Below are 22,307 nucleotides of genomic sequence, written 5' to 3'. Positions count from 1 at the left end.
TTTGACTCATTCTACAGTTCTACTGTAATAAACAAAATAGCATTGCATTCAAAGACAGAATAAGTAATAAATTTATTTAGTCATAATTGGCAACACATTTGGGAATTAGGGCATACGTCTTAGCAGTAAAATACATATTAGTTCATATAATCAAATGATGTACCACAATGTCAACTGTAGAGCATGTTGCGTAGAAATGATACTTCAGGCAAATATTGTCGGACTCCAGGGTAATACTGCACCTGTGTTAATCATGAAAAAAAGATACATGATGATAAAGTGAAGGACTGATGTAACTAATTGATAAGACTTAATAACACCAGAACAAGACAAAGAAAAATTTTACCTCTGTTTACAGACAAATTCATGTCATGATCAAGTAGGTGTTTAATTTTGCATTAATATTAATGGAAGGGAGATACACACGCATGTGTTTGTAACACTTGATTAATGCTGGACAGACAAGCCATGAATACCCTGAACATGGGAGGGGGGATCAGTGTGTTGCATGTGTTGAGGTTAAATCGTACTCAGTTTTGAATTCTTTATTTCATTTATATTGGGCATAGAAAATTACGTTTGAAAGAAAGAAAAATTAGTAGAACTTGACCAAGGAGTAAGATAATTCAGTGAACTACAAGCAATATTTACCTGATTAAACCATCTTGAAAGGTTAATAAATTGTTCCTTTTCTTGGATGCTAAGCTCCAGCATTAGAGGATGAAGTGCATAATACAACATGATATCAGCTAGTGTTAACTGACAGCCCACCAGATATACTGTTCTAGACAGAGATTTATCCAAATACTGTGGAAAAATGTTCAACTAAGACATAAGCAGTTGGATCTTGATTACTACATCCTTAACTCTTTAACCCTCGTGAGTGACCAAGACAGAATTTCTCCTTTCTATTTAATATCTATGCAATATCACACAGACAAGTAATGAATTTAAAAAAAAAAAATTTGGGATTGCTAATTGATCCAATACCAAATTCTCCAAACTAACATAGTGAGAATCATTTGGCAGACAGTAAGGAAAATTACTAATGAGATCTTGAGAGTTAAAGGGTTAACAGTCGCAACACAATCAAAAGCGGCTTTATGCTACCAATCGAAAGACAAAAATAATAAATGAAATAAATTAATTGGAAAAGTGAAAGGAAAAATGGAAAGTTTTGAAAGAAGATAAATAAGTAACTGGTTAATTTAAGGTAAAAATTTGAAGGACTGGTATTATCCAATTCTTACTGACTCCTAACAAATTCTCTTATGCCCTGATTGGCCTTCAGGTTTTGCTCAATCCTTTTACTCCATGAGTGACAAAGACAAAATTTTGCCTTACAATATTAAGATGATGAGTGATGAGAAAAATGAAAAATATCAAACAGGTTAATAATTCTTGATTGAAAGTTCACTACTTAACAGAAGTACTGGGTTCTCAGTTTGTGAGGGCACCTAGCCATTGATCAATAACTGCTTTGTGATTTCTAACAGCTTAATTTAAGTTCTACTCACATTACACTTTGAATTTTTTCTTCTTTTGCCCCCTTCCAATCTTTTTGAGAACCCTTGAAATTTGTCAACTATTGAGGAAACTTTAAGCTTGTAACTCCCAAGATCTGATTGTTAATTCTCCCCTCTGGCTGCTACACATTTCCGTATCGATTAGTTACAGGAATATGGTGTTAGATCAAGATAAAAACTTCTACCTGATTAGTTTGATCAATCTTATTACCTTTTCACTCGATAAAGTATGGATATATTTTCATATCTGGGAGTTAAAAGGTTAAAAATCCAACTTGAAAACAACAGTGTGTGTCACTTAGAAAGAAAGACTCTTACTCTTAATGCCCCTTTGATAAGAGTTCCATCCTGAAGAGAAGATTCCAAATGTGACTGACAGTATTCCATCCACTGATCTACTAGAGCTCTCTCCAGAGCTGACCCTCCAAGAAGTTTTTGAGTTGATATTCTGGAGAGATATGCCCCTACTGTTCGCACACCAGTTACTGTTTCGCCTGAACTAAAGGTCAAAGTTGGCTCCTAGAAAATCACACCAAAGTGAAGTAATTAACAATGGAAATTTTAAAAAAATAGTGCAAAATGAATATGGATTTATGGCTATCTGAAAAGAATCATGTTCAAATTAGAGATAAGACAATTACTCAAAACTATAACAAAATTATTGAATGTGATTGGTTCACCAGACTGATTTGAGCATTAAAGAGACAGTGTGCAAATCGTGCTTGTAATTGGACAGTGTTTTTAACATTTTGCCCAGTTACCTGTTGTTTTCATGAAAATGTTTACACTGTAACCGATGGCTAGTTTATCTCCCAGATTTTTTCATAGTTTTGATTAATTGGTAAAAGAACTTTTTGTTGTACAATTTTGTCTCTAATCATACTTTTAATTATCAAATCAGACTCCTGCCTTGTGTTAGTCTGATATCGTTAATAACCCATATGACTACAGACTGAATTGGACTGTAACAACGGAAAGACCCATTACCACTCGTTATATTGAGAGGAATTGACCTTCATCATCCGCATGGGACAGATCTATTGGATATACCAGATTTTCAAAAAATATATATAACTGCTGGTATAGCTAATTCAAATCCAAGCCCAATTCAGTCGCAGCACACCCCCTCCCTCCCCCTCCACTTGTTTTGTAATCTTTGTTACTCGTTATTATATTTGTAAGTCATAGAAGTAACACAAAGCTTAGTGGATGAGAAACAATAACTCCACAACTGGCTAAATCGCCCCCAGTTTCAATCACGCGCCATGAAATTTTAATATTAATAAAGAAAATACTGCCTACCTAACAAAATTAATTTTTCCTTAGACAATAACTCAATAATTCCCTACCTTAGGTGAGGTGAACTCTTTTTGCTCTTCCACACGAATCCTTTCTTTCGAAATATTGCAAAATTGTAGCAAATTTTCTACTTCTGCACAACCATTCACCGCCAGCACTGCAGCCATGTTGAAAATTTTCAAGGAAAGAACCGCTGGTAGATTGGTTCGCACCCAGTACTACGCTTGTAAAAACCAGAAACAAAGAAAGTCACAACAAAGACGGTTTGCGTTGAAAAAACAGAAAACAGAATCCATAAAATTTTGTGAAGAACGCGTGGCGAATGTTGAAAGGACAAAGGCTTCATCCGGGACAAGTTTTAAAAAGTAAGAGCTTATTTCTCTAATCTAGCTGATTGATTTAGGTTTGTTCACTACTGTTCTTACCTACGAGCGATTTTCAAGTTCGCGGTAAAGTTTGTGTTTATTGTCTCCAATGAGCCATTCGCTCGAAGATGTAGAAATGTTGTGTTGCCTGTATATTTCTCGAAGGCTTTGCTAGATTATAGAACGGAATAATTTTAATTTGGCACTTGCTGAACTGACGCACATTTAAGGAAAGTCAAACGAGAACTTTTTGCGCATTTTAACTCACGAACAGTATGTATTGCATTATGCTCCCTTTCAACGAACAGACATATCCTAACTGGGTCCTGGTCAAAATGGCTGTATGAATTACAAAAACAACGGAAAATATGGAAAAAAACAACGTCGTTGTCTTCCGCTTTGAGCAATTTACCTTTTTAGGTGTACATTTTCTTTGTTGATATTTGCCAGGTGGTAAATTATTCAGTGGCACCAACATTTTGAACCAATGACAACTAGAGAGAACAGACAAAAAAGTTAACCTTTATCACGACACTTTATGATCTGGAGAGTTATTTTGTCACATCTTTTCCCCTTAATCCATTCATATTCTGTACAGGGCTTCAACTCCATGTTCCTCAGGAAATTTGAATAAATTGTTAATTTTGAACACACAAAAGTGCGAAAACGCAATAGTGCTAACTTCGAGGTTTTCGTTAAAAACGCAAAACGTAATGAGTTTCTAAATTCCGTCTAAAAGTTGTCGGTTGTTGATATTTGAGAATCGGCATTTCTTTATTCATTGCACCCATTACGTTATCTAAGTTGCCTTCACTGGAATTTCACTCGATTAGTGAACAAAAGTCCTGGTTTTTCCGGGTTCCATATTCATGTTTCTTCTTCTTGTCATTGGGCTTCGAACAAAGAAAAGACCAAATTTTAACGCCTTCTACCAGTGGAGCACATAATGTTAAAATTATTTACTGTAGAGTCGGATGTGTGAATTTGCTTTCATGACAGCTAAATTATGCTGTTTAGCATTTTCATGGTCTCAGTCCTGGTCTAATTATTAAGATTTTCGTTTTCAAGTCGACCCTTATTTTAGGCTCGATAACCAGTCGCTGTTCGGGAAGACTGTTATAGAGAGAGTCACGGGAATCACCCTCATCCTCCCTACCCTTATAATTATAATGGCAGATCGATGGGGAGGGTCTGGAGGGGGTATGACATGCGCAATTTGACGCGCGCGTATCTTTGACTTGACTCCTGAGTTGCACGAGCTTATGACGTGATCTCTGATTGAATAATAAACCGTCGTAATTTTGGAAAAACTTTCCAAAATGTTGACTGCATCGGTTATGGATAATTATCAACTAATCTGTAGATGAATCAGCGTCTTACAGGTTATCACAAACGTGAAGGAATATCTTCATCTCTTTTGGCAGCAAAGAAGTGAGCAGGTGCATCGAACCAGGCCATTGTGAAGGATTCCTCAAGTTGCAGTGATCAAGAACAAATTGACGATGCCAAGAACTAGGGTGAAGTGTACAAAGGAGCAAGGCAAATATTTTGCGAGTAGTTTTATCGTTTATGTAAATATCGCCATAAGTCTAAAATACGAGAATACAACTTCCTGAGGACGGAAAGGTCATAGATGAGATGGAAAAGTCTTTTAATGAGACATGGCTATAACAGTAACAGGAAAATGATTTAATTGGCATTCACTTAATATTGTAAACTTGCGTACTTTTTTTATATCTTCCAGGGTTGCGAAGTATTTTTAAAAGATTCAAGTACGATTCAGTACACTCTACTAGCCGGGAGTTATTAGACAGCCAACTCAGGACTGCGCTGCGCTCCGGCGCGCCACCAAAACTCGTGCACAGTCTGCTGTTACGAGGTGCGAACGTTAATGGTGTCGACTCGTTAGATTACAGTCCTCTTCTCTTGGCATTGACAACTTCAAGAGCAGAAAATATGTTGGACATTGTTGAACTTCTATGCGAGTTTGGAGCTAATGTGAATTACAGTAGCGGCGTTTTCTTTGGTGAAACTCCTCTTCATTTTGCTGCAATGCACAACAATTATGCTCTCATAGAGCTACTGGTTCGCTTTAACGCAAATGCTCACGCGCGAAATTTCGCGGGATACACACCTTTACACTTTGCAGCGCAGAACGGCAACGAAGCCAGTGCAAAGGCGCTATTTCTCTGTGGAGCAGATTTGAATGCTAGAGAAAGTTACTGTGGGTACACTCCTCTGCACTTGGCTGTGATTGGTCAATTTGAACACGCTGTCAAGGCGATGGTGTCCTTTGGAGCGAAAATTAACCAATCGGATTATTGTGGCCTGACTGCGATTGACAGGTGTAAATCAAGCGCGATCCAGGAATTCTTGTTGGCTACCAAATGTACGACAATGTTAAGTCTTGAACCGGAGTGTCTTTCTGTTATAAGAGAAAGAATAAGGAAATACTCAGGAATACGTGGCTTTGACAGGTTACCACTTCCTATTACCCTGCAAAGGAAACTCAAACTGGAGAGTGGCCCGAACGAACTGTAAAATTCCTTTACCCTCTTAAATTTACCCTTAGCGAATATTTCCACGTACCTCATAGGTTACATGTGTCTTTTATGAATTAGCCATGATGTTTCCAATTTTTACCCGACGAAAGCTTAGTGATAGAATATTTCCCCTTTTGTAATTGTGACATCATGTTACTTTTGATATTATTGGATATCAAATAGTCTATTCTTATTGCGGTATCGATTCAAAGATATTATTTTTTAAGTGCAGTTGTATGTAAATAGTATCATGAGAATATTTTTACAAATTTTCACTCAATATAAAACAATAAAATAGTCGATGGATTAAAAATGATTGCAGAGGCTCTAGGAAAATTTTGCTTGAACTAGTTTTCGTTCAAATCCTACCAATTGAAAAAGTGAAAAAATTTTCTGGAGGGGTCAGACGGCTCAGAAAAACCAAAGCACTCGTGAATTACCTTAAACACTCGATAGAAAATTGTTCGAGCCTGTACCAAGCTTTCAGTCAATAAACGAGGCACCAAAGCAGTGCAGAGTCCCTAAAGGGAAGGCTTGGTCCAGGAAATTTGCACTTACTTTCTCAACCAGTCAGATTCAAATCTTACACCAATCGTGACTTGGTAACTCGCGTTTTCTCGCGCCTCATTTTATTTTGAGTTCTAAAGCCGCTCCTTTCTGTTGTGATTACTTTGGTTTTGTTTTTACGAAAGTTAATCTACGTGGCTGCTCGGTGAGCGGTTATAGTATTGTCGACAGGTACTTGTTCAAGTACCTGACAACAATACTACAACTGCTCACCGACAAATCCAAACGTGAACTATAATCCACCGAGGACTTCATTAACGCCACTAAGACTGTATAGATACCTGACGTCTACGAACTAGTGTCATTTGATGTGAAAATAACTGACATCCTACAATCCACCGACCCTCCACCGCTACCTACAGAAGACATTATGGACCTACTAAACCTTTGCCTTACGTCAACTTACTTTCGGCACAACGGTAAAAAGTACAAAAAGTTACACGGTACAGCTATGGGGTCTCCAGTTTCTGTTGTTGTAGCAGAAATTGTGATGCAGAACATCGAGGAAAGCGCCCGTTCGACTCTGACAAACGATACCACTTTAGTTACACTACGTTGACAATACTTTCACCGCCGTACGACACGACGAAATCGATGCACCACCACCTCAACAGACAAAACACTGACTTACAGTTTACCAGAGAGGTCGAAGAAAATGGTAAAACTACCTTTTCTAGACTGCCTGGTAGGCCATGACGACAACTCACTACGGACAGCAGTTTACAGGAAACCGACACATACCGACAGATTGCTGGACGAGTCATCCTACAACCCGACATCACACAAAGCCACAACTACCAGGACTCTAACACGACGAGCGCAATTGGTTTACTAACTTGGAACAGACTCCTCTCAACAGGTGTCAACCACCACCGGCACCATACAAACGACTCATTCACGACATTAACATTGCAAACGAACCGAACAGAACGACCTAACTTCACTAACGGATCGAGAACGCCACTTGAGTCTTAAAGCCAATCACTTCATGGCAAAACTGACCAATCAGTTTATAAAAACCAGACTAAGAACATTCGACTGACAACAACTATTCACATGACTCTGATGATGACTTCCGCTCAGGTTGTCGAAACGTCAGTCACCCCTACCGACAACAGTCCTTCTCAGGACTACACTCATCCGGACGATCAAACTACACCATTACAATAATGTGTTAACGTCTGTTATGGCTCTGAGCGGTGTTGAAGTATTATGTCGTTATATTCTTCGCGCATATTAAGAAAAGTATGTTAGTGTTTTTCACAATACTGCAATCTGATTGGCTAAGCTACTTATCATCTCTTTTGTGATTGGCGATGAGTAAAGTGAGCAGGACATGCTGTGACCTATATTTATCTTCATGAGCCTGTCTTGTAGCCTGCGAGCAAGCCCTCATCATTAGAGAGTTTTAGATATGTTCACCGCAAATGTCAAACCGCGGCCAGCAGTTTGTGGTTTGAAGTTTCGAGACTTTCAGCTTTATAGATCGATGTCGGCTTTCACCGAAAAAAAAAATCAACATGTGCGCCGCCATCTTGAATTACACGAAGGATAAGGGTCTTTCATTTTACGCACAAAATGTAGCCAAAAGATTGGTTTCCTTGCGCCCCAAACGGATTGGCTATAAAGAAAAGACTTCACCTCACATATATTTATAGGACTTTCTTGAGAACTTTCGAACAGGAAGACAAAAAGCGTTGAGGGAGTTCAAGTACCTGAAATTGCCTTGCCCGAAGTTCAAACGCGGACAGCAAACGGCAAACATGAACACTGGAGTCTGGTCACGTAATTCCTAGACGTTTGCGGTTGCACGTATTTAGAAACAAACGTGGATCTTAAACTCCCTGTATTAGTCGGCAAGAGGTCTGGAGCTGACAGCAAAGGGTCTGGCAATTGTAATTAGTCCCAGATCCCTTGCTAACCTCCTCCCAACTGCTTTTAAATTTTCCCACGGGCGGAGAAACTCCCAGGCTACATGACGTTACGGTCTTTTATGGTTACAACTTTGGGTTTGGAGGCTGAATGGGTCAGAGTTTTCTCACTGAATCCCTGAATTTCATCGTCAGTTTCAGAAGATAACTACGATAACTTCCACGGTATTCGGAAAAAAGGCACCAAGATTCCCTTTGCTTTCCACACGACAACGGTAGCAGTCATCTCATTATAACATTAAAATGTCAAAACATCAATTATTTATTAAAAACGGCCCAGGACAGCTGAATGTAATAATTTTTTTTCCTCTTTTAAATCCGACTGACCTGGTCATTTGAAGTCATTATTTACAATATTATAATCTCATGTTTCTAACATAATTCTCATAAATTGTCCTATCTGTTCTTGTACTCTACTTACGACAGAAATAAAGAAACTTTCAGTTAACAGAATGTCATGGAGCTTACAGATAGGATTGGTCGTTTTTTCACAACATCGCGAACTAAAACCCTTTCGCTCTCAAACTTACAATTCTCTGAAACCATGTTCCATACTTTTACTACAATTTTGGTTCTGAGAATTTCGAGTTTCATCAAACCATATACCCTGGATGTTTTTCCATTTTCTCGTCGCTTTGTATCGTGAAAATGTATCAGTATTGTAGGGAGTTATTCTCTTTTGGTCACAAAGGGTCAAGGGAACACGAAATTTTGTGTCGCTTCTAGCCAAATCTGACACTATACCTGCATTAGTTTATAAGTACCGTTTGTGCCCTTCTCAATTGAGAGTCGTAAACGAAAAACAAAACTAACCACAGCAACCAATTGTAAAATTTTCTCGTGTGCCAATGAATTCTAGCGTCAAACAAATTGGAAAAGACGCGGGAAAACGCTGGTGACCAAGCGAGATTGTGATCGGTTGAAAAGTGGCGCGAGTTTTCTGGATCAGTCACAGAGCGCAGTGATAGCCTTCACAATACCAGATTCCTTTGGGCATTCAAAGGAAAATTGCATCTTGGAGGAGAAGACTGGACTATAGAACAGAACACAAACTTAAAAACTTAGGGGACAATTTTTCAAAATGTATATACTGTGATTTAGCTCCTGAAGTGACCAATCTGTGTTAGTGAGTGTCTTGTACAATAAAGCCTGAGGCTCAACGGTTATCGTGATACGACTTAAGATTTAAAAAAGATGATTAAAAGTTTGTCTACCTTAAATGTTACAGCTATTATCGCGCTACCGCAGTCACCCTGAAAGTTTTTGACGGCTTTTTTTTGTTTAAGTTTACACTTTTTTGAAATCAAAATCAAAAATAGACTGGTAAGCGATGTAAAAACTTTTCCCTCTGGTCTTGTTCATGGAGGCGAAGTATTTAGTACTAAAAATCGCGCGGTTTTGACGCCAACGAGGCATTCACATCAAGCGAAATCTGTCTAACATTTGGAAAGATCTCAAAAAGCAAAGGTAAAAGCAAACAGAGAAATAATAATAATAGTGAACAAAAACTCAACCGTGAGGTGTTAACTTTCTGGTGGCAACGGAAGCGCGATTATCTCTATTAAGGACAAGTGAAATTTAATTTTTAAGACCAGAATGATATGAACATATTGCATGTGGCGTCGGTCAGTTAACACTGACGCACGAGTTACAGAGCTGGGCCGCGCTGATACAGTCATCGTGGCAGAATGCTCCGCATTTTCTGCAAACCTCCATCGCTTTCAGACGGCAAGAACAACTCTTAAGCAGCATCGATCTGTTAAAGTTCTTAGCGGACACCGTAGTCGACGTAAAGCCACCTCTTGTAGCAGTGCCCGAAGCAGAGCCTCGTCGTGTTAGATCCTCCCGGTTGGCTGCCACCTGTTGACGCATGGCAGCACGGGATGGAGGTCTCGGTTTTATGAGGGAGGCGGGAGCACGGAGCTCTACAGCATCGTGGGATAGAATCGACGGAGTAGAAATGGAAGCTGCTGACGTTTCTCGAGACAACGCGCTGTCAGTTGAAGCCTCACTACAAGGCGTCTTTATTGTCCGTTTTTTCGCGTACACCGTACTAGCAGTAAGCATGGACGGTGGAGCGCAAGTTCTTACAGCTTTAAGAGCTTCTGTGGCAACCGCCACAGTGACCATTTTGTAAATTGGTATGGACCGCGGTCGAGACGTACGTGCGTTCGCACGGAGCTGTTTAGCGGCTTCGGATCTCCTTGACTCGGTGACTCGTTTAGGAAGACAATGCGCCGGTAGTTTTTGTACAGGTACTGTCAGCGGTTGTATCATACCACTTGCCACCCTTGGTGATTTGAGTTGTGACCTACCCAGGGTGGGATCCTTATGGTTTGCAGTCATGGTGCTTCTTGGTGACGAGGCTGGCGCCGGGGAGAGTGGGGCTGTGAAGTAGGAATCTGTAGGGTCTTGGGATAAAGAATTGTCTGGAATGTTCCTGTGCGGAAAATAAGGGAAAGTTAAAGAGTGGTACAGTCATTCCTCTCTTTGACGGTCGCCTTTTGATACAAACACAAAAAAAAATTCAAAAGCAAGGTAACATACCTTTTTCCCCAGACAGGCTCGAAGAACTTGGCCTGCAAAGCAAAAATTTCACGCGGGTGTGAAAAGACATAATAAAGTCAACCACTTTGCAGCAAAGGTAACTGTTAACAATTAAGAATAAAAAAACCTTTGCGCCACACAAATAATTGATCATCACACACTACGTTCTGCATCACCTTCCAAGGATCCAATTTTGCAAGTCTCTCTTCCTCCTGTTTCATCCTCTGTTGCATATCAGTCATAAAGTCACCTGGGGGGCAGAAGGAATCAATCCATGAAACATAAACTAGAAGTTGTTAGTAAAAAACGCGATCTTGCTGACTGTCCCACATGATAGATTGGAGTATTAACAGTGTTCCCCGTGTTGGCTACTTGTTCCTGAATCACTAGCTACTTTAAAATTAATAAGACAAAACAATTTATGACCAGTCTGGATGGTATTGGAGTAAATGCTTTCATAATTCCCAGATTACTTCGAATAATAAATTGAAAATTGCTCCATAAAGTTATGCCTCTTACCATCCTGAAGCCTGTCTTTCCAAGAATGACATGCACTTGCAAAGAACTCATTTGTGAATGCAGTGTGTGATGGTCTGAAAATAAAAAAGAACAGTTTGTTGATCTACTGCTGCTCATAAAAACATTTAGTTAGAAATAAGGAAATTCCTTTTAAGATCTGTACGGCCTAGCGCATGCAATTTCAAAATAAACCATAGTAAAAGCTGACCTGTGTTGGGCAGATGAATAAAGGGGGTACGTTTTTGAATAAACTTTGGTGCTGCATCGGTGGAGTGTATAGCAGGGTAATTTAGTATTATCAACTGAGTTGATAATGTAAATTGGCCTTTGTTAAGTGTTTCAAAGCTGATGTTTTGAGCTTCAGGATGCTGACAAAACCTTTGAAACTCTTTACATTGGCCAATTTACATTATCAACTCAGTTGATAATTCTAAATTATCCTGTGTAGGGAAGGATGGGTAGACGTAAAAAAGAGAAAGAGAAAGAGTTGTACTGCCCCCTGCCAGCTCTCCATTCATTTATCATGACCTAGATCCAAATATTCCCTTGTCTGGTTCTCCTCTATCTAACTGAGACATGAAAATGACTCAAAGTTTTGATCAATATTGTTTCTTTGCATCAGCAACGGATGCCAAGCACAAACCTTAAAGCTCCATCATGGCCTATTGCCCGGTCAACTTTTGGTAGTAAAGTCACTAACTTGTACTGATACCATTGTGGCAACATATTAAATGTTCGCTGGTTGATGAGAGACTGCAAAAAGATTACGTAGAATTAATTTTTCAACACAATATATCTTCTCCTTACAATGTACCATAAAATTCTAATGATGTTAATTTAAAGAATTTGGTATCAGATCAAGTTATAATTCCCTTATCTATATTTTCCTTCATTCTCATCTCTTGTCTGCTTGATATTGTATGGAAATCGTTGGGGAAATTCTTTCTTGGTCATTAAGAGAAGTGAAAGGGTTAACAAAATATTGAAAAGTCATGTTCCTTTGCAGGACTGTGACAAAAATGATGACCAAAGGACATTACTTACACGAAGGGGAATACTAGTGAGAATCGAGTCTGGAGACTGTATGTCTACGCGTCCTTCCTTAGTTCTCTTTAACTGTGCAGCTGAAAAATTAAACAGAATACATTAAGTATCCTGCAATCCTTGAATACTGCTGATATGCTCAGGACTTTCACAATTTTGTAAGGAGCTTTCAGAATGGTGGACAACACTGATAAAAGAGTTGTTACAGTATCTGTTCACTACCTCTATACACAGCACACTGTTGAGTTCAACCTGAGATACTCAGGAAATAAGTGCAATATTTCTTAGGTTCAAAGGTCACATTCCAAAGTTGAGACTGGTAAATTTGGATTCAAAATGTCTGTTACGAGAACAACTGATCACAGCATACAGAGAGCTCATAAATTTGGCATTGAACTTTACTGCATGTTTTGGTAATAACATGTTGGATCTTAAAGCTGGGACTGATCAGCAAAATGACTAAATGCGTGAACACTTTTCACTTCCAAGATCAAAACATCAATACTCAACACTGTCTCCCATACATTTCTCTTGATTTTTGCTTTGAGAATTTCTTGCTGAATCAATCAATATCCTTTAATCAATATTTTTCTTTCCTCTCGTCACCCTTCTGCTTAAAAATGTAATGATAAAGTAAAGTAAAATCCCCTTAGTAAGTCTTGGGAGTTAAAGAGTCAACTATTTACTGTATTCTCTGAATATACTCAAAACATGTAACCATAATTGCTAACAAGCATTAGTCTGATAACACTCACCAACACTCATTTTCTTGTATCTTCTTGGCTAAAATAGGATTCAATCCATAAGTGCAATCAGAAATACAAAATTTATACCAGCAATTCTACCATAGGAATGTACCACAGTTCAATTAATATTCACAGTCTAGGATAAAATGCAATCTATTTTCCATGTGCATCAACCAACACTTAAAACTTTCTAGCAATGTTGTAAAGTTTTCAAAACCTTTTAATTTACTCTTTACATCCTACCATCAATATGGTTATTCTCTATACTGTTCTCTAAACATTTCCTTACATGCTGATGAGGAGAATTTGTGTAACAATCAAGAACTTCTTCCGATGGTGATCAGTTCCTTTTCTCATAACCTTAGTGTTTCATTCAAGGTGATATTGCAATGAGTCAAAAAGTTAAGGCTTGACAGTTGAATTTCAGCTAAAGAACTTCACTTTGTTTGTCTCAGGGACATAACCAAAATAATGCAAGCTGAGTGCGTGAAAAAACATTGAAAGGTATCCAAAGCACCCATAACTCTACCATGAGAATTCAATCAAGTACCAAGTAGAAGCTAGCTAACACCACAGGATACCAACCTTGGATGATGTCCATAGGTCAGAAAATTTCTCCAATTTTTCTTGAGCTTCCAGACCATCAACTGAACTTGGAACCCTGGGAAAGCTGTGGCTTGCGATGGCATTGGCTGTAACAGATGCACTAGATGGAGGTATGAGTTTGGATGAGGGTGGAATGAGAACGGATGGAGCCTTCACCTGCTGAGTAAATAATAATAACTATTGTGATGCATACTCATCCCTGCTTACATTGGAAATTAATTCCCAATTGCAGCAACTGCTTATGACAGGATTATCTTCTAATTTCAAAGCTGCTGCTTTTCTTTTCAAGTGGTGGCAATGAATCTAATTGGGCATTCACAGTTCACTCAACATGTTTCATCTTATGACATAATTAAGTTTTATTAACTGAGTTGATAATGCAAATTGACCACTGTAAACATTTTTCAAAGCTGATGTGTGTACTATTAACCTCCAGTCAGAGAGAAAATCTTACAATGTCAATTCGTTTACTTCCAGGCTATATTTCAACTACCGTTTATCAAATCAAGCATAGCATTAATAGCAAACAAAACTTACTTTCCCATTCCCACTCCTTCCATTACTTCCTGATCCACTTTCAATGGTACCTACTTTGAGATTTTTCAACACCATCTTTGGCACTGGCCTTGTACTACTCAACCTTGGTCTTTTGTTTGATGACTGACTGCGAGGTCCAGGTTTTGGACCCCGTTTTTTTTGTAGTCGTCCATCTTTTGTAAGTGCTGCCTTTGGTTTGGTCTCCCTAGGGGACAGATTGGGCGGCGGTGGTTTCAGCTGTGGCATTACAATGTCATTTGTTCCCATAGGTAACTTAACTTTTCCATTGTTGAGATGAGATCCATTCACACTCTCCTTATCAAGGAACATGCTAAATTCTGCATCGTCAGTCATATCCATAAGGTCAGAATCAGAGTCTTGTGCTGTGATATAGCAAATAAAATAAATATGAAACCAAAAATCTTTCATTCGCTAAGGATATAAAAGCTTCACTCTTGACCCCTTCACTCCTAAGATCACATTGACAATTCTCCTTACTGACAACCATACAATTCTTATCATGCTACTAAGTAGAATTTGGTACTGGATCAAATAATAATCCCCTAATTGACAATTGCTTTTTCAATTCTCACCACTTGTTTGCTTGATATTGTATTGATATTGTAAGAGGAAATTCTGTCTTGGTCATTAATGGGAGTTAAAGATTAACTAAACTAAGAGACATAGTGAAATGCAACTCACCAGAATTTTCTCCTGAAGTTTCAACCCTGTTTGGCTTTAATGAAAAAAAAACAAACAGTTTTAGTATTGAACAGATAAATCACAATGTGGTTGAGTCTTAAGTTTAACTCTTATCAAATTGTTACTACTGGACCAGTGTAATTAAACAGATAGCAAAGTTTCATGAAAGGAAAAAGACAAAAACTCTTTCAACTGCTAGGTTTGAAATCATAAACATTAGAATCGTTATTTTTCATACTCTATGTTTCTTGAAAATCTTAATAATTTGAGCTTGAACTGCTTTTCCATATTATTGAAACCAGTTTGTTTTTCCCAAGGAAACGGGAAAATTCAGGATTCCACTTGGGTTTAATTCCCAATTCAATGTAAGAATTTCAGCTTACTTATCAGTAAAATGCTCATCTTGGCAAATCACTATTGTTCAAGTAAATCTGGTTGCAAAGCCATCAGCACTTACATTGAGTCGGTAACAACTCATTCGTCCTTCGACTTTAATAAATAGATCATTTGGCCCACGAGAGTGATGGTGAAGCATAGCGTTAAGACACGCTAAGGGCGCTGTCCCACGGCTGTCAAGTAATAATAGGATTATAGGAAGTATATGTCATCATAGGGCAAAGGATTCACTCAAAAGTCACATGCAATAGTTTTCATTATGAATTCAAAGAGGTTTGGTAGATACAAGGGAAGAGGGGAAGGAACTGCAATGATGATGGTGATGATACTTGGCTGACAACACTCCATTAAGAGTGAATGTTTACCCTTGCAAGATTCAATTCATGGTCAATAATTATTATCACTCTAAATCTCAATTCCTTCTATGGTATTATGGTGTATTCTCTCTATCACGCAGCATTCATTGCAAAAGACAACAAAAATTTAAAAATGTGCATGAACTCAAAACTATTGAAAAACAAATAAATAAATAAATAAATAACAAAGGAAATAATTGAAACAAAATAATATACAAACCAAACAGAGCAATATCAAAATAAAGCCTCCCTGGCTAATAGCCCACAAAAATTTGATATTTAAGGAATTCAATTCCGAAGAACTTGGAGATGGTCCAAGATCCCAAAGTTGGTATATTCCTTCCCATTCCCCCTCTAAATTGATTCACGAATACTTATACAATCTTCTTCGTAGCAAAAAATCGAACCAAAAAAAGTCGGCCAATTTTGAATAGGTAATAAAATGCTCAAAAGTCCTGCTAAAATAAAGAAAAAACTCAATCTTCGTACCAATCTATGTTATACTGTAGATTAAAAAGTAAAGGTCGCCAGCATCCATAAAGCGCAACTTTACTCGAAATACCTTAGCTTTGTTTCGATTGTTCAAAATCATTTTACAGTTGGTGAGTTTGTACTATACTGGGGTCAAATATTACACAGGCCTTATAAAAACGTCATGATCACGAAAAAGGGACCTCTTCACCAACAAAATCAATGAACTGCCACTAATCTTCAAGTCTGTCAATCACAAACTGGCGAAGAACGCATCGCTGTTACTTACCTCAAATCGCGCAAACCCTCTTCCTTAATGACTTTGAGGATGTCTTTATGTGTAAGCGGCTCGGTAGACCTCTCTAGCACCTACAAGTAAAATTGATACTCCTCAATTAATGATGTAACTGCTTAGAAAAAATCGTAGAGCTCCGAGTCAGCTGACATTGCATTCATTGTGTCACCATTGCAGTTTACCTGTTTGGCGGCTTCAGCCCATGTTATACCTTTCTTTCTCTTCGTTTCGCCCTTCTCCGTACTCATTTCCCGAAAGAACCGTTAGCGTTCGATAATACCGTAAGAATCCGATCGTTTTCAAGTTGGAAATTGTCAGGCATGGGCAAGATTTGAAGTCTAATGCCGAATCTATCAGACGATCAAACCGCCATTTTGCACCAGACGAACGAACACAACGGATCACGTGACAATTTTACAGGAAGTTTTTAAAACTGACCGCGCCACCACGCCTTTGTGAGAGTCACTTTCGCTAAAGAGCTTGGGTCGAGGCATGTTGTTGTTCACAAAAAAACATTCGGGCGTAACCTGGACAAAGTTTGCGCTAAATTATATGGGCATAAGCTGCGATTGAGCCCTTTCGCTAAAGAGCTTGGATCGAGGCATGTTGTTTTCGCAAAAAAAAATTTTGGCATAAACTAGCCAAAGTTTGCGCTATATTCTATGGGCATAAGCTGCGAACGAGCTCCTGTCTATCTCAATAACAACTGATAATTTTCGCGGAGAACAGAAATGTTCATAAGATCGGACCGGCGGTTGCATCTCTCAGACACTCCGCTTCAATGCCGATGTTTTACCTTGCTATCCAAACCAATTAAAGGAGAATGTTGCAACTCCTTATTTGCAATAACTTAATGGGCTCCTCAAGACCTTAGCTATAAGCTGGATCGGTGCCATGCCAGGCGCAGATACTGGTATTGTAGATTTCGTGCACTGTTCGTGTCTTACGGTACATCCGGCCAGCAAACTTACCCAAGTTGATTACGCGCAGAAGCTGTATTAGTTATACGAATTTGAGCGAACTCAAGTGGAATTAAACCATAGGGTTATTTAGCTCTCTATTTTGTGGATTTTCAGGTAATCTGAGTTCTATTTTTTTGTCTAATTTATGATTTTCAAACATCCCTATTATTTTTGTGCTCTTGAATGCTTTTGGCTTTCAATTTTGGGCCCGAAATATCGTCATCGTTCGGGATAATTTCAATCCAGGCTGATATATCTTAAAAACTCACGGAATTATACGAAGAGATTACACTTCGTACATATCATTGTAATAGCGTAATCGGTTTTAGGCTAAACTGGCGAACCTAGGGCAATTTATACCCGATGATCACCCAGTAACGAAATGATGTTGTTGTTATTGCGATCTTGTACTTATTTGATTGCTTTGTGAATTACAAACGCAGCTATCAAAGCAGGCAAGAAGTTGAATTAAATTTATAATTCTTTTCAAATGTGAGATATACCAAGAGAACTTGGGCCTACAGCACTGATTTACCTTTTAATAGGGCATACAGTGCCATGTTTTCAAAGAAGCTTCTTGGAAACCTTGACCCTTTCACCCCCAAAGTGTCTGGCTTCTGATTTCTCCTTAAAATATCACCCTTGAATCAAATGTAAAGGTCATGAGAATGATGGGAATGATTGCTAATTTAAGAAGCTTTTGGTTGTCAAAAAAATTCTTCATTTCAGTATCCTAGAGAATATGCAGTGCAGAGAATATGAAATTCAATGTTAATGTTAGGGTATAAAGAGTTGTTGTTGAAACTCAAGAAGTTTGTATGACATACACATATTGGCATCTTCCCTCAGTTATGGCACCTCCTCAACTTCGTGGCTTTGTGCAGAAAAACCTCCAAAGAGCTATTTTGAGGTCCATTGGGCTGGGCATTATTGCTGGCTGCATATGGAAGTTTGGCTATGCTGATCCAAAGAGGAGAAAGTATGAAGAATTCTACAAGAACTATGATGCAGAGAAAGTTGCTGAACAGATGTGGGTTGAGGAACAAGCTCGTCAAGCACAAGCACAGTAGGTAAGTCTTCTTAAGGAGATAATTAACAGAAAGAGACCAATATATAACTGTTGGAAGAGTGCTGGCCTTGCACTGCTGTGGCTAAGGTTTGATTCCTAGATCAGGTTTCAAACATGATTTGAGTTTGTTGATGGTTCTTCCATTTTGCGCTATGTGTCTTTTTATGGGGGTTTTCTGGTATTAACACACCCTTGGCAATAAAAAAATATCCTGATTTCATTTTGATATGGAAACAGTAAATAATGAGAAATACTTTTTGGATGTATAGTGCTACTAGGAAGTTTGATTATTTATCCTTACTAAGCTGGCTTCTCAATTCAGATTACACATCTATTACATTTTCTGATGACAACCAAGCTTTTAGCTAGATGGCCATTCAGCTGTCTTGAAGATGGCCACTTTTTAAGAGAAATAAATAAATAAAAAAATAAATAAAAGCAGATCTTGTTGAGTTGTAGTCAGCAATTTCATGATAGTTTGGAAAAAAAACCATTGGATTCTATAGCGATTGTGAAAAACTTCACATACCATCTCACAGTCATATAATTCTACTTTTGTACCTGTGGTTCTTTGATAGGCAAATGTTGGTCACTATTTTTCCATTTATCTGTGTTAAGAGCATGACATTTGGTATGGAATCAACTTCATGGAAAGGAATGTCATGTAGTGAGAAGCATTCTTACTGGAGAGTGCTCATTGGTGGCTACATGACATACTTAATTGTGAAAGCAGCACATTCATTAATTGTATCTTTGTTTCCTTCTAGATTTCTTCCAACAGTCAACACATTGATGAAAGCTGCATCTCTGTAATTTTTTTTTTCTTAAATTCTACTTGTTTGTGTCAATATTTCTTCTTGTGAAAGCAAGCCTTTTAAGCTGGATTGTTATTGCTTTAACTATTACACTTGTAAAGACATAAAATTTATTTTGTGCAAACTCATTTGAATTCATTTCTGGTAGTTTAATCGGGCTGTTTTTCATGATCAACTAAAATAAAGTTGTATAATTTTCTTGCTTTTTGAACTGTTAACTTGTATGATAAAAAGTTGTTGTAATGGCTCATGGTTATATCCAACCATACATGTATTATGCTTGGGTCTGATTTTGGGCTCATGCTCAAAACATCAGGTTTAGAAGCTCTCGACAATAGCCAATCTAAATCATAAACACAGTTAATATCGCCAAATTATCATGTAATACTCCCTACCGATGAAGCACCACAGTTTCTTTTAGACTCAATATCTGTGCTGCAATTCTCTTCAAAACCAGTGGAAAAATTATGCTACATTGATACAATTACAAATATTTTTACTGAACCCTCTTTTTTTTTCATGGTGGGTCTAAGCAAGGAATGAAGAAAGATATTTTGTGTCTTCTCTCAAACATGGAACAGAGGAAAAATTCTGAGTCCCCTTTAGGAATCAAAACCTAGACTTGTGAATTTGGGATTAAGAAGGAGACTCTGTCATGAGCTTAGTCTACAGAACAGTCATGAGTTTGGCAACCAAGTGCTCAGTATTTTTTGGTGAAAATAATAGCTGCCATCTTTGATTTTACAGCAGCAGAAGACTGAGGAGAGAAAGGAATTTGTAGCAGGGGGATGAGGGACAGTCAAAAGAAAGGAGGGGGGGTTCTTAGCTCACTACCCTGTCCTCCTAACTCTAAGTCAAATATGTCCAGCCAGATATACAATGGTGAGCTTGTAACTCTAGCTTGTCCTAATGAGACACCTGCTCTCTGCAGGTTTTTAGTGAGCTATACTCTGTCTTGATCCCATCAAAAGCAATCCAACCTTGACAATTCAAACTCTGAGGAAAGAAAGGAATTTGTACCAAGGGGGTGAGGGACAGTTAAAAGAATAGAGAGGCAGGGGGGAGGCTAGCTTGTAATGCTAGCTTGCCCAAGTAAGACACCTGCTCTGCAGGCTATAATGAGCCAGGCTGTAATGTCTTGATCCCACCAAAAGTAACCCAACCTTGACAATCCAAACTCCATAGCTGCAAAACACATTTTATAATGCAAAAGCATGGATTAAGAATTGGTTTTATAATTCTGTAGAAACACATTTTTTAAAACTAAGTTTAATGCAAATTTAGAATAGCAGAGAAAGAAATCTTTTATTACTTCATAAGCTATTTAAAGGAGTTTAGTTCCTGCCTGTTGGTGATACATGTGCACTATAATTGATTCTTTCAGCATAGTGCAATTTTGCTTGTGCTTGATGAGCTTGTTCCTTGACCCACATCTGTTCAGCAACTTTCTCTGCATCATAGTTCTTGTAGAATTCTTCATACTTTCTCCTCTTTGGATCAAGTGCAATTATAGATCCTCATATCTCCAAAAAATGATAACAAGAAAATGCTGGCATGCTCTAAATATCATTAAAATTGAAGACGTGAACTATGGGTGCCACTTGGAACCAAATAAAATTTCTTGTCAGGGAACAAGATTCCCAAGATGTTTAAGATAAAGTGTGTGATCATGACGACCATCTAATCATGTCTGGATTAGCATATGTCCAAATGTGTTTTCTGCTATTTTTAGAATTCAAATAAAGAATATCAGAGAAAAGGCCAGATGTGAGTGCAAGTTGAAGCAAAATTACTTCGATCTTCCAACATTTTCATTATTTTAGCTCATGCTGGTTGAGAAGAGTCAAGGGATATTGATGACTGCTTCACTGTGTAATCTTTAGCTTTTATTCCCATAGATGATTGGATTATGGAAAGGAGAAGGAGCTACAAGTGTCCTTAATTTTATCAAGTTATCAGGAATCTTACCAAACTCAATCAAAATCTGACATGGATTTTATTTTGTTGTCCTTTAATCACTCTACAGCAAGCTTTAAGTGAGGCAAATCAAAATATGTATGGGCAAGTATTGTGCTTATTACAAAATTTAAATTGTTAACCCTTTAACTCCCATGAGTGACCAAGACAGAATTTCTCCTCACATTATAAATACAATATCAAGCAGACAAGTGATGAGAATAAAGAAAAATATCAATTAGTGGATTATAAGCTGATCCGATACCAAATTCTCCACACTAACATCACAAGAACTGTATGGCAGACAGTAAGGAGAATCACTATTGAGATCTTGGGAGTTAGAGGGTTAAGAGTTACTGTACTATTGCTAACTACAAAAAATCATACCTTGAATATATTATTGGATAATTATTATTACATTCTGTCTTGCTCACCATCCACACTTTGTGATATTTAATTAACATTAAATAATGTGTTTCTGGAAGAATCTCCCCCCCCCCCAATGCTGCCACTGATATAGAAAATTCTCTTACGCCATGAACAGAAATGTTACCTGTAGCATTGTTAAAATATAAAAGTCTATGATAACATACATGATTCCAGCATGTTTCTTACAATAAGTATCTTATAACATTGCATGTCTCCTTTCAATAACTAAACAAATAGCTTACATATAGTAAAAGCTTATCAATAAACAAAGTTAACAGGTAAATCTTTAAAGACTTGCAAGTCTGTATAGCATAATACTTAACTTGGCCACCTAATAAAACATGAAATATTTTGAGGATTACAATTTCAGTAAAACTCTTATTAAAGAAACAAGTTTTTGAACCATGGCTGTCCAAAAGTTACACCAATAATTCTCCCATCTAGCTTTTTAAAAATTTTGTTGTGAACATGTAAGGAGAATGTTAAATAGTTTTTTTCTAAGTAGTGTTATACCATGATGCTACCTACAATTGAAATGATTTTCTGTAATCATCAATATTTGCTGGATTATGTATTACATTAGAGAAGAGAACTTAATTGTTAGTGTTAATTGTGAGTGACCGAGA

At 37.8% G+C, this 22,307-nt stretch overlaps 3 protein-coding genes across 6 annotated transcripts; 1 reads left to right on the top strand and 2 right to left on the bottom strand.

Moving 5' to 3' along the window:
- LOC131780970 (eukaryotic translation elongation factor 1 epsilon-1-like) lies at positions 1-3,033 on the bottom strand. Its single transcript, XM_059097604.2, has 4 exons — positions 2,876-3,033; positions 1,845-2,045; positions 652-807; positions 1-242 (listed from the first exon to the last, which is right to left on the bottom strand). The coding sequence occupies exons 1-4, from the start codon at positions 2,990-2,992 to the stop codon at positions 171-173; spliced, it is 546 nt and encodes a 181-aa protein (XP_058953587.1). The 5' UTR covers positions 2,993-3,033; the 3' UTR covers positions 1-170.
- Positions 3,034-3,054: 21 nt separating this feature from the next.
- Positions 3,055-6,023, top strand: LOC131780979 (26S proteasome non-ATPase regulatory subunit 10-like). Of its 3 annotated transcripts, XM_066162149.1 has the most exons (3): positions 3,055-3,190; positions 4,615-4,729; positions 4,935-6,023. In XM_066162149.1, the coding sequence occupies exons 2-3, from the start codon at positions 4,693-4,695 to the stop codon at positions 5,729-5,731; spliced, it is 834 nt and encodes a 277-aa protein (XP_066018246.1). In that variant the 5' UTR covers positions 3,055-3,190; positions 4,615-4,692; the 3' UTR covers positions 5,732-6,023. The 3 variants fall into 3 exon arrangements, with proteins under 3 accessions (XP_066018246.1, XP_058953603.2, XP_066018247.1); XM_059097620.2 differs by lacking the exon at positions 4,615-4,729 and having other exon boundaries at positions 3,074-3,190; XM_066162150.1 differs by lacking the exon at positions 3,055-3,190 and having other exon boundaries at positions 4,465-4,729.
- A 2,464-nt stretch (positions 6,024-8,487) lies between these two features.
- LOC131781039 (putative Polycomb group protein ASXL2) lies at positions 8,488-16,837 on the bottom strand. 2 transcript variants are annotated; one of them, XM_059097682.2, is made up of 13 exons: positions 16,633-16,837; positions 16,445-16,524; positions 15,390-15,501; positions 14,933-14,966; positions 14,231-14,613; positions 13,673-13,852; positions 13,097-13,124; positions 12,342-12,421; positions 11,941-12,050; positions 11,298-11,371; positions 10,955-11,028; positions 10,779-10,810; positions 8,488-10,671 (listed from the first exon to the last, which is right to left on the bottom strand). In XM_059097682.2, exons 1-13 carry the CDS (start codon positions 16,696-16,698, stop codon positions 9,858-9,860), a joined length of 2,067 nt encoding a protein of 688 aa, XP_058953665.1. In that variant the 5' UTR covers positions 16,699-16,837; the 3' UTR covers positions 8,488-9,857. The 2 variants fall into 2 exon arrangements, with proteins under 2 accessions (XP_058953665.1, XP_058953666.1); XM_059097683.2 differs by having other exon boundaries at positions 13,673-13,849.
- Positions 16,838-22,307: the final 5,470 nt, after the last annotated feature.

Source organism: Pocillopora verrucosa, chromosome 2 (assembly GCF_036669915.1).
Source record: "Pocillopora verrucosa isolate sample1 chromosome 2, ASM3666991v2, whole genome shotgun sequence".
In the NCBI taxonomy this organism is placed as follows: domain Eukaryota; kingdom Metazoa; phylum Cnidaria; class Anthozoa; order Scleractinia; family Pocilloporidae; genus Pocillopora; species Pocillopora verrucosa.
The sequence above is the reverse complement of the archived record's forward strand: the minus strand, read 5'-3'. Positions and strand labels throughout refer to the sequence as shown.